This window comes from Pelodiscus sinensis, chromosome 12 (assembly GCF_052426305.1).
Source record: "Pelodiscus sinensis isolate ZL-2025 chromosome 12, ASM5242630v1, whole genome shotgun sequence".
In the NCBI taxonomy this organism is placed as follows: Eukaryota; Metazoa; Chordata; order Testudines; family Trionychidae; genus Pelodiscus; species Pelodiscus sinensis.
Genome location: NC_143063.1, coordinates 41,270,805 through 41,282,747, shown reverse-complemented (window position 1 = coordinate 41,282,747; position 11,943 = coordinate 41,270,805). Strand labels below are relative to the sequence as shown.

Genomic DNA, 11,943 nt, shown 5'->3' with positions numbered 1-11,943 from the left:
GCCACTTTTTGCACAAGAAGCTTTTCTGCAAAAAGGAGCCGTTTACATGGCTCCTTCCTGCGCAAAAACCCCCTCTTGCGCAGGAGCTGTTTTTTCAGGAAAAAAGAGGGAAAACGGCTCTTGTGCAAGAGGGGTTTTTTGTGTAAGAAGGAGCCATGTAAGTATGGCTTTCATTCTTTGTTTCTAGATATATACATTTAATCAAGTTAATATGCATATTGTTTACTTGTATCCAGTTTACCAAGCAATCCAGATAGTGTTGGCTCAGTGACCTGTCTTCATCATTATTTACCATTTCCCTCAATGTTTGTGCCATCTGAAAACATCATCAGTAATGACTTTGCCTTTTTCCAGGCCATTGATAAAAATGTTAAATGGCATAGAGCCAAGAACCAATCCTTGCAGCACCCCACTGGAACAAACCCACTCAGTGAAGGTTCCCCACTTACAATTACATTTTGAGATCTATCAGACAGCTTTTAATCCATTTTATGTGTGCCATTTTAATTCTGTCATTGTAGTTTTCACCCAGAATGATGTGTAGTAAAATGCCTTACAGAAGTCTGTAACTGTATAAAGTTAATACTATTATTGTCAACCAAATTTGTAATCTCATCAGAAAATAGGTTGACAGGATGTATTTTCCATATATCTATGGTGATTTGCATTAATTACCTTGCCCTCCTTTATTTCTTTATTAATGGAGCCCTGCATCAGCTACTGCAGGGGTGGGGAAACTTTTTTGGGGTCGGGGGTCACTAACCCTCAGAAAAATCAATTGGGGGCCACACACACGTGAGACGTGGCCCCTGGCTGAGAAGGAGAAAGACACTTCCCATATTCCCCTCACGTACCAGGGCCTACAGAGCTCAGACTAGTAGATTTTCTGTGCTCCAGCCCGACAGGGAAGTTTTGGAGGGGAATTTTTGGAGGGGAAGCCCTGAGCCTTGGGGGCCAGATCTAGGCAAGCCAGGAGCTGCATCCAACCCCTGGGCCTTAGGTTCCCCACCTCTGAGCTACTGTAGTAACTTTCCACAGATGGATGTCAAACTGAGAGACCTACAATTACCAGAGTAACCCTGTTTACCAATTTTTAAAACTGGTAAGAAACATTAGCTTTGGTCCATTCTTCTAGAACTTTCCTAATGCTCCAAGAAATGGTGATAATCAGCTTTCACGGTACAGCAAGCTTCTCAGCCAGTTCTTTTAAAACTCTTGGGTACAGCTTATGCTGGTTTTAAAATGTCTGACTAGTAGCTTCTGTTTAACATTCTCCAGAGATACAGTGGTAGAAAAAGTGGAAGACTCAAACCCATAATCAATACCCAATCTATTTATAAGCAAACATGTTGCCATCCTCCCTATTTCTGTGAGAGTGGTATTGCCCTCACTTCATCATATTAAACTGCTTCCAGAGTTGGATCAGTCTTAATGGCTATCTTACAACAGCAGTGTAGTGGTGCTATTTACTCATTGGCTATGGAGTGACTATTTGGTTCTTACACTGGGGAAAAAAGCATGTGTAGGGGTGACTGGTCAGGGGGATACAGGAGGACACTAACCCAATGACCCCACCCCAGCCTGGACAAGGGCTGGGACAACCATCCTCTATTCTTCTCCACCCACCCCTGCCCAGAGCATTCCAGTCTAGGGGACTAGCAGGACCAGGGGCCCAGGCAGCGTGGGTCTGCCCCTCCACCATCCCCACCCCCCCACCGGCAGTGACAGGAATAGCAGAGCAATGCAGCCACAGCTTGCTGTGTTCCCCTGGCGGCTTTGCTCCACAGCCCACCAATGAGTGCACAGGAAGTCCTGCCCCTCCCCCAAGTGGCGCACCAGAAGAATAGAGCAAGCTGGGGTTGCACTGCTCCACTTCCCTCACCTCTGCCAGTGAATTCAGGCATGCCAGACCCCTGCTTCAGGTGCTAGCCCCCCTCCAGGCTGCCCACTGGCTGCTGTCTGGCCCCTTACCCCTCTATTTGGGGAACATGTACTCCCTTGTGCCCCCCACTTTGCCCCTGAGCATGTGTTAAGTGGTATCGGTTGTCTCACACTCTGAAGATGGCTAAACTGGAGCTCATCCAGACAGCCACTGTTAAGAAATTCCCAAACAGATGTCCCTTTGTCCTCAGAGTAGTTACTATTGATAGTTCTAATGCTTATAAGAAAGTATTGTGGGTTTATACAAAGTATAGAATGAGGCATGCATGGCTGAGGGTATATTATTGCCAATCATCTCTTGGCTCGGTCACAGTGAGGAGCTCAGGAAAAGACAGGGTATGTGTCCTCAATCAAATGACTGAAAAGCTTGGTTTCTTCACATTTCCTTCCTGTGGAACTTGCTGCTGCTTAAATGTCATTCCGACATTTTCCCTTTCATGACTTTTTTCAGTGGGGGGAAGGTTCAGCAATTTTTTTTCACCTGACAGTTAAAAGCCAAAAATTACTACCCTGCTCTCATGACGCGGCAGCTTACCCACAAACACTGAGAACACTGAGGGTTTTTACTGAGATAGGCACTTAAAGGATTGGGATCTTAAATAAAAAGGGAGATAGGGAACGTAAATAAATGGTGGGCTCACTAAAGCCAAAAGTAGAGTGAGCCATCTGTAAGCGTCTTCTGACACTATATCGTGCTGCGACCCTGCTCCTCCCTCCATGAGCTTCAGGAATCAGATGAGGTCAGGAGAAAATGTATCTGCTCCAGTTTTGTGTCTTTTAAGCGAGCACCTACCTGCACTGTGGAGTTGTTTATAGCAGAAGGCTGTAAAACTTGCCCTGGCAGGCTGTCCATATTTTCTGTTTCCCAAGAAAACCCAGTTCACGTGGGCAGCTTGCAGCCACTTCCTCTCTTCTCTTTGGGTAAATTAGCATCAGCTATGTCTTTCTTCATTCCAGGAAAGCTGTGATGCAGCCCCCTTCCCAGTAGCTATTGTTGTGTGGCCCAGTCAAAAGTAGCTGTCTCAATATATAGCCAGCAACGCTTCTCTTCTTGGAGGTCATGTCACCACCTCCAACATGCAGTCTTCTAACTTTTGGTGCAAACTTCAGTTGATGGCACCAAGTTGATTCCCACATACAGGAATTCTAGACTTTCAAGCAAGTGAGAATCCAGGCAGCTTCTAGTGCTGATTTTTGGGATGCACACATAAAATAATAGTATGACAGTAATCCCACTGCATAGGAAGTAGGACAAGAGACCATCCTGGCTTAACTAGAAGATCTTGAATGATTTAAATATAAAAAAGAGCCCTATAAAAAGTGGAAAGTAGGTCAAATTACAATGCATGAATATAAACAAATAACACAAGTATGTGGGGGCAAAAATTAAAAAGGCCAAGGCACAAAACGAGCTGAAAATACCCACAGACATAAAGGGCAACAAGAAAACATTCTCCAAATATTTTAGAAGCAAGAGGAAGACCAATCACAGAGTATGACTGTTACTTGATGGCGGGGATAATAACAGAAAATGTGGAAATGGCAGAGGTGCTTAATGACATCTTTATTTTGGTTTTTACCAAGAAGCTGGGTGGTGATTGGGCTGCTAACATAATGGATGCCAGTGAAAATGAGAGAGTCACAGGATCCAAAACAAGAAAACAGCAAGTTGAAAATTACTTAGACAAGTTAGATGTTTTCAGTCCCCTGATGAAATGCATTAGAATACTCAAGGAGCTGACTGAGGAAATATCTGATCCATTAGCAACTATCTCTGACTAGTCATCGAATACAGGAGAGATTCCAGAAGATTGGAAAAGGGCAAATATAGAGGCCATCAAGGATCACTCGGGAAATTACAGACTTGGAATCTTAACTTCTGTGCCAGGAAAGGTAATGGTACAAATAATTAAGCAATACATTTGCAAACATCTGGAAGATAATAAGGTGGTAAGTAACAGTCAGCATGGATTTGTCAAGAACAAATCATGTTAAACCAACCTGACAGCTTGTTTTGACAGAGTAAGAAGCCACCTTGATATGGGGGAAGCAGTAGATGTGCCATCTCTTGACATTAGTAAAGTTTTTGATACTGTCTCACATGACAAGCTAGGAAAATTCAACCTACATGAAGCTACTTTAAGAGGGGTCCAACACTTTTTGGAAAAATGTTCCCAGGGAGTAGTTATCAATTATTTGTGTCATAACAAGTGGAACCCCAGAGGGATCAGTTTGGGGTCTGGTTCTGTTCAATATCTTCATTAATGGTTTAAATAATGGCATAGAGAGTGCCCTTATAAAGTTTGCAGTTGATACCAAGCTGAGAAGGGTTGCAAGTGCTTTGGAGGACAGGATTAAGATTCAAAATTACATGGACAAACTGGGGAAATAGACTGAAATAAATAGGATGAAATTCAATAAGGACAAATGCAAAGCACTCCAGTTAGGAAGGAACAGTCAGTTGCACACATACAACATGGGAAATAATTGCCTAGGAAGGAGTACTGCAGAAAGGGACTTGGGGCCATAGGTCCAAATTAAATATCAGTCAACTATATAACACCGTTGCAAAAAAAGACAAACATAGATATGAGAAGTAATTCTTCCTCTCTACTCCTTGCTGATTAGGCCTCAACTGGAGTATTGTGTCCCATTCTGGGCACCACATTTCAAGAAAGATGGGGACAAATTGAAAAAGGTCCAAAGAAGAGCAACAAAAATAATTAAACATCTAGAAAAAATTGACCTATAAGGCAAGTTTAAAAAAATTGGATTTGTTTAATATGGTAAAAAGAAAGGATATGAAATGCTGTTACAAGGAGGAGGGAGAAAAATTGTTCTCCTTAACCTCTGAGGTTAGACCTGACAAAGATGGTCTAGACAGTGCTTGGTTCTGCCATGCATGCAGGGTACTGGTCTAGATGACCTCTCAATGTCCCTTCCAGTCCTATGATTCTATGGTTCTATGATTTTATATCTACTGCACCCTCCAACTTAGAACATGTATGTGGACACATATCATTGCTCATCATATAAAAGGGAGGGAAAGATGAGGTTTAATAAAGAGAAATGCAAAGTGCTCCACTTAGGAAGGAACAATCAGTTCCATACATACAAGATGGGAAGCGACTGTCTAGGAAGGAGCATGGCGGAAAGGGATCTAGCGGTCATAGTGGACCACAAGTTGAATATGAGCCAACAGTGTGATGCTGTTGCAAAAAAAGCAAATATGATTCTAGGTTGTATCAACAGGTGTGTTGTAAGCAAAACTCGTGAAGTCATTCTGCCGCTCTACTCTGCACTAGTTAGGCCTCAGCTGGAGTACTGTGTCCAGTTCTGGGCGCCACATTTCAAGAAAGATGTGGAGAAATTGGAAAGGGTACAGAGAAGAGCTACAAGAATGGTTAAAGGTCTGGAGAACATGACCTATGAACCCAGGCTTCATGAACTGGGCTTGTTTAGTTTGGAAAAAAGAAGATTAAGGGGGGACATGATAGCGGTTTTCAAATATCTAAAAGGGTGTCACAAGGAGGAAGGAGAAAATTTGTTCCTCTTGGTTTCTGAGGACAGGACAAGGAGTAATGGGCTTAAAGTGCAGCAGGGGAGGTTTAGATTGGACATTAGGAAAAAATTCCTAACTGTCAGGGTGGTCAAATAGTGGAATAAATTGCCAAGAGAGGTGGTGGAATCTCCCTCTCTGGAGATATTTAAGAACAGGTTAGATAGACATCTGTCAGGGATGGTGTAGACGGAGCTTGATCCTGCCTTGAGGGCGGGGGGCTGGACTCGATGACCTCTTGAGGTCCCTTCCAGTCCTATTATTATATGATTCTATGATTCTATGAGAAGAAACTCCTATGTCTGAAAGGGTACGTCTACACTACAGCGCTAGTTCGAACTAACTTAGTTCGAATTAGTTAATTCGAACTAAGCTAGTTCGAACTAACGCATCTAGAACTAAAAACTAGTTCGAACTAGCATTTTGCTAGTTCGAACTAGTAAGTCCACATTGAGTGGACTCTGAACAGGGCTTAAGGATGGCCGGAAGCAGTGCTGGCAGGGCATCAGAGGAGGACTTAGAGCGTGGAGATGCTGTCTCAGGCTAGCCGAGGGCTGCGCTTAAAGGGTCCCGACCCCCACCCCGGACACACAGTTCTAAGGGGTGCCCCGCTTGCAAACAAGTCCTGGCTTGGAGTGCCCGGAGTACCCACACTGGGCACATCACACCACTCGGCCATCAGCCCGGCTGCACTTGCCGCAGGCTGCCATCTGGGGAGAGGGGGCAATTGGGGGGCTGCAGGAGAGCTTCCACCCCCAGAAGCCCGCAGAGCCAGCCCAGTCCTCCCCATCGGGGGCATGTACCCCATTCCTCCCTCACCTCCTTCCACTTACCCTTCCCTAGCCCCCCTTCTTATTGATGTACAAAATAAAGATAACGTTTCTTCCAACATTGACTCTGTCTTTATTGAACAAAACTGGGGGAGACTGGGAAAAGGAGGTGGGAGAGGGGAAGAGAAAGGCTGGGAGAGGGGAGGGCAACTAACATGATCAGGGGTTGGGAACAGGTCCCAGATGAAGAAAGGCTACAGAGACTGGGACTGTTCAGCTTAGAAAAGAGGAGACGGAGGGGGGACAGGATAGAGGTCTCTAAAAGCAGGGGTTGGGTGGAGAGGGTGCATTCAGAAAAGTTCTTCCTGAGTTCCCATCAAGAAGGACTAGAGGACACCAAAGGAAAGGAATGGGTAGCAGGCTTGAAACTAGTAAGAGAAAGTTGTTGTTGTTGTTGACAAAGCAAATAGTTAACCTGTGGAACTCCTTGCTGCAGGAGGCTGTGAAGGCTACAACTAGAACAGAGTTTAAAGGGAAGTGAGATCAAGTCATGGAGGTTGGGTCCATGGAGTCCTATTAGCCAGAGGGTAGGAGTGGAGTCCCTGCCCAAAGTTTGTGGAAGGCTGGAGAGGGATGGCACGAGACAAATGGCTTGGTCATTGTCTTCGGTCCATCCCCTCCAGGGTCCCTAGGGTTGGCCGCTGTTGGCAGACAGGCTACTGGGCTAGATGGACCTTTGGTCTGACCCAGGACGGCCATTGTAAGCTCAGGGCTCAGTGTCGGGGGTCTCAGTGGACCCCCTTGATTTTCATGCACACCTGGTCCTGGGTGGCCAGGCTGGCAGCTCTCCTGCCCTAGACGGCCACTTTCCTGTGCTTAGTGCGGAGGTCGTGGACGAGGTCCACGATGTCCGCACTAGCCCAGGAAGGTGCCCGCCTCTTGCGGTCCCGGGCAAGCTCCCGGGAGCCGCCAGCCTGGTCCCGGGAAGAGGGGGAGGGCTGGGGGACATCGGGTGGGTGGCTCTGTGCCGTGCCAGGTGCAGGGTCTGCTAGCTGGGTGCTGGCAGGCTTGCACCTGGCACGGGCACCGTAGCCAGCCCGTGCCCCTTTAAGGGGTCCGGGGCCGGGAGGGGGGCATAGAGTTTCCCTGGTGTTGGCCAGAGTGGCCACCAGGGAAACCTGGGGAGGGCTAGCCTCCCACTAGTTCGAACTAAAGGGCTACACAGCCCTTAGTTCGAACTAGCTAGTTCGAACTAGGCGTTAGTCCTCGTAAAATGAGGTTTACCTAGTTCGAACTAAGCGCTCCGCTAGTTCGATTCAAATTCGAACTAGCGGAGCGCTAGTGTAGCACCTATTAAAGTTAGTTCGAACTAACGTCCGTTAGTTCGAACTAACTTTGTAGTGTAGACATACCCAAAGAGGTTTAGTCAAATGTTTGAGTAACTAGCAATAACAAATATCACCCCCCTCAAAGGCAGCAGCCAAATTCTGGGCCAGCATGTCTCTGAGTCAATACAATTTCACTTCGGGAAGTAAAACTAAGCTGAAGTGCTCACCTGGCAGCAGAGTTTGCCATTTCAAATCCCACTGATGATCTGTATATTTGCTGATCCCATCTTTATCAAAAAACCTGGAGAGCACAATTGCTATTCATTGGAAAGCCGGTGTCTGTTTGATATGCGCTGTAGTGCACCATGAAATATGACAAGATGTAATGTTTCCTCTCAGGTCTGTTCTCTGGGGGTATGTCTACACTAGAAAGTTAGTTCGAACTAACGGACGTTAGTTCGAACTAACTTTCCTAGGCGCTACACTAGCGCTCCGTTAGTTCGAACTTAATTCGAACTAACGGAGCGCTTAGTTCGAACTAGGTAAACCTCATTTTACGAGGACTAACGCCTAGTTCGAACTAGCTAGTTCGAACTAAGGGCTGTGTAGCCCTTTAGTTCGAACTAGTGGGAGGCTAAGGCTTCCCAGGTTTCCCTGGTGGCCACTCTGGCCAACGCCAGGGAAACTCTATTGCCCCCCTCCCGGCCCCGGAGCCCTTAAAGGGCCATGGGCTGGCTACTCACTTTGTGCCAGTTGCAAGGCTGCAAGCACCCGTGCCTGCACAGCCTGCACCTGCCACACCATGAGCCAGCCATCCGAGGGTTCCCAGCCCTCCACTGCTCCCCACGACCAGCCTGGCGGCTCCCGGGAGCCTGCCCGGGGGCGCAAAAGGCGGGCGCCCGCCTGGTCAAGTGCGGAGATCGTGGACCTCATCGAGGTTTGGGGGGAAGCCTCCAATGTCCACGATCTCCGCACTAGCCACCGGAACGCGGCCGTCTATGGACGCATGGCTGCCAGTCTGGCCGCCAGGGGCCACCAGCGCAGCCGGGAGCAGGTGCGCTGCAAAATTAAGGACTTGCGGCAGTCCTACTCCCGGGCCTGCCTGCCAGGGGCTGACCCGGAGGCCTGCCCCCACTTCCATGCCCTGGACCGCATCCTGGGGCCTCATGCCGTCCCTGCCCCCCGGGACGTGATTGACCCCGGGGCAGAGGGACCGCTCCTGGACACCGAGGAGGAGGAGGAGGGCTCTGAGAGCCAGGAGCCTGCCGCCAGCCTGCCCAGGACCCGGGACCCCCGAGGCACCCCACAGAGCCGCTCGCCTGCATCATCAGAGGCCGGGGAGGCGTCCACCTGTGAGTACCCTCGTGTTCCCCTTATGTGTACTGGGGGCTGGGGCGAGAGGGAGCCCCGGGACCGTGCGCCTGGGCCTTGCCCACCACGGAGCAGCAGCTGGGGATCCTGCAGGGGCCCTGGCCTTGCAGAGGGGAGCTGGGTTTCACACACCTGGGCCCCTGGGGTAATTGACCGCTGGTCTTCTTGCACCACAGCTGCAGCACCGGGGCCTGCAGGGCGCACCACACCGCCTGCAGCAGCCGCCCGCGCCCGGGCAAGCAGGACAGCCAGGAACCAGGAGGACTACCAGAGGCGGCATCTCCGGTTCCTGGACCGACAGCTCCGTCTCCAGGACCACTGGGTCCAGGAGGACCTCAGGCTGCGCCAGAGGAGTCTGGAGGCCCTGGAGGAGCAGGGCCGTGCCCTGCGAGGCCACCTCCAGAGCCTGCTGGACCGCTTTCCATTTCCTCCTCCCCCTGCTCCCCCTCTTGCTCCCCCTGCTCCCCCTCTTTCTCCCCCTCTTGCTCCCCCTGCTCCCCCTGCTCCTCCTGCTTCCGCTCCTGCTTCCGCTCCTGCTTCCTCCACACCCCCTGTCCTCTCTGCCCCCCCCTCCACAACCATTCCCCACCGACGCCCCCGGACCCGCAGTGTGGCGAGACGGGAGAGGCAGCCGGACTCCCACCCCTGAGCTTTCCTTTCCCTTCCTCCCTTCCCTCCCCTCCCCTTCCAGCTCCCTCGTCCCAGGTTTCCCCCTCCCTTCTCCCACCTTCATTCCTCCCTCCCCCACCCCAGTTCTCTGAAATAAACAGACGTTTTTGTTTGAAAAACAGGTGTCTTTATTGTACAGTAGATAGGGAGGGGAAAGGGGAAGGGGGGGGTAGGGTGGAAGAAGGCCCCGGTGGGGCATGCAGGGAGAGGTCAGTCCTCCTCCTCCTCCACCTGGAAGCTCTCCCGCAGGGCTTCCCGGATCCGGATGGCCCCCCGCTGGGCTTCCCGGACGGCGGCGGTGCGGGGCTGACCGTAGTGTCCAGCCATGCGGTCAGCCTCAGCCATCCAGGCTGGCAAGAAAGCCTCCCCCTTCCGCTCACACAAATTGTGGAGCACACAACATGCCGCCACCACGGGAGGGATGTTGTGCTCGGCCAGGTCCAGACGGGTGAGGAGGCATCGAAAGCGGGCTTTCAGTCGCCCGAAGGCCCCCTCCACCACGATGCGGGCCCTGCTCAGCCTGTTATTGAAGGCCTGGCGGGAGGGATTGAGGTGCCCCGTGTAGGGCTTCATGAGCCACGGCTGCAGTGGGTAGGCGGCATCCCCCACCAGGCAGACGGGCATGTCCACGTCCCCGACCCTGATGTGGCGGTCGGGGAAGAAGGTCCCGTCCTGCAGCCGCTGGCACATGGAGGAGTTCCGGTACACCTGGGCGTCGTGTGCTTTGCCGGACCAGCCCACATTTATGTCTGTGAACTGTCCCCGGTGGTCACACACGGCCTGCAGGATGACGGAGAAGTACCCCTTGCGGTTCACGTACCGGGACGCCTGGTGTTCCGGGGCACGGATGGGGATGTGCGTCCCGTCGATGGCCCCCCCGCAGTTGGGGAAGCCGAGGGCGCCGAATCCCCGGATGACGGCATCCGGGTCGGCGAGGCGGACCACCCTGCGGAGCAGCACCCGGTTGATGGCCTTGACCACCTGCGGAGAGAGACACAGCAAAGCGTCAATCAGTGGGGCGCCCGGGTGGCTGGGAGCGTGCGTGCCCTGGCAGTGCCCCGCGCCCCACTCCCGGAAGCAACCCCCCTGGCGGCGTGTAGTACGGCCGGGACAGCCCGACCCCTCCGGTGCGGGGCGCCTTCGCCTCCTCCCGCCCCCCCCTTGTCCCTGGGGCGGCCCATCCCCTCCTCGCAGCCCCCCTCCCCCCCGGCTCGGTGGCCGACGAGCGCCGTACCTGCATGAGCACTGCTCCGACAGTGGATCTCCCCACGCCGAACTGGTTCCCGACGGATCGGTAGCTGTCCGGCGTGGAGAGCTTCCAGAGGGCGATGGCCACCCGCTTCTGGAGGGGGATGGCGGGCCTCATGCGAGTGTCCCTTCTTTGCAGAGCAGGGGTGAGCCACTCGCAGAGCTCCAGGAAGGTGTCCCTCCTCATCCTAAAGTTCTGGGTCCACTGTCGGTCGTCCCAGCGCTCCAGGACGATGCGGTCCCACCAGTCGCTGCTGGTGTCCAGACGCCAGATGCGGCAGGGCACGCCGGTGCCGGGGCGCCGCCGCGGCTCCTCCACGGCCCCCAGGGCGGCCAGGCGGAGAGGCAGGGGGCTGACGTTCCCCAGGTGGTGCCAGGCAGCCTCGAGCCATTGCTGGCAGGCTTGCAGCAGCAAGTCCAGAAAGTGCACCAGAAGGTGCAGGGCGAGCCGTGGCTCCATGTTGCCACCTGCGGCGGTCCCCCCCGAAGGGAAGCACCGACACAGATGGGCACAGAGACCGACGCTTTGCTGTCCCTCGGCGAGGTTGGCAAGCAAGCAGGAAAAGCTGAGAACCGGCTGTCCAGGGGGGGTCCCTTTAAGCACGAGCCTCAGATAGCCTCAGACAGCAGCCACACAAAGCAACTACTGACCTGATGCCCTGCCAGAACCGGTTTCAGCTGCCCTTAAATGCCCCCCTGCGTCCAATCAGTGTGGACACGCTAGTTCGAACTAGCAAAACGCTAGTTCGAACTAGTTTTTAGTTCTAGATGCGCTAGTTCGAACTAGCTTAGTTCGAATTAACTAATTCGAACTAAGTTAGTTCGAACTAGCGCTGTAGTGTAGACATACCCTGAGAGGCTGCTGTATTTGCATCCACATAATTTTTGGTGGAATAGGAGTTACTTCTGGCCTATAAATAGCAACTATAAATGGCCAGGGGAGTTGGGGAGTCGTTGGGGGCAGCGGGGCTGGCTGGGGGAGAACGGGCGGGGAAACTGTCCAGCAGGAAGCAGGGCTGATGGGGGGGTTGGGGGCAGTGGGGCCGGCTGGGGGAGG

General features: G+C 52.1%; 1 protein-coding gene across 1 annotated transcript; it reads left to right on the top strand.

Annotated features, from left to right (window-relative positions):
• The first annotated feature begins 8,339 nt into the window (after positions 1-8,339).
• Positions 8,340-9,922, top strand: LOC142831140 (uncharacterized). Its single transcript, XM_075940700.2, has 2 exons — positions 8,340-8,950; positions 9,146-9,922. Exons 1-2 carry the CDS (start codon positions 8,401-8,403, stop codon positions 9,616-9,618), a joined length of 1,023 nt encoding a protein of 340 aa, XP_075796815.2. The 5' UTR covers positions 8,340-8,400; the 3' UTR covers positions 9,619-9,922.
• The last annotated feature ends 2,021 nt before the right edge of the window (positions 9,923-11,943 follow it).

What these genes read in the sequence shown, in the direction of transcription:
- LOC142831140 (XM_075940700.2), top strand. Translation starts at nt 8,401, where the DNA reads ATGAGCCAGCCATCCGAGGGTTCCCAGCCCTCCACTGCTCCCCACGAC. An exon ending in GGCCGGGGAGGCGTCCACCT is followed by an intron (nt 8,951 to 9,145) that starts GTGAGTACCCTC and finishes CTTGCACCACAG; the next exon opens with CTGCAGCACCGGGGCCTGCA.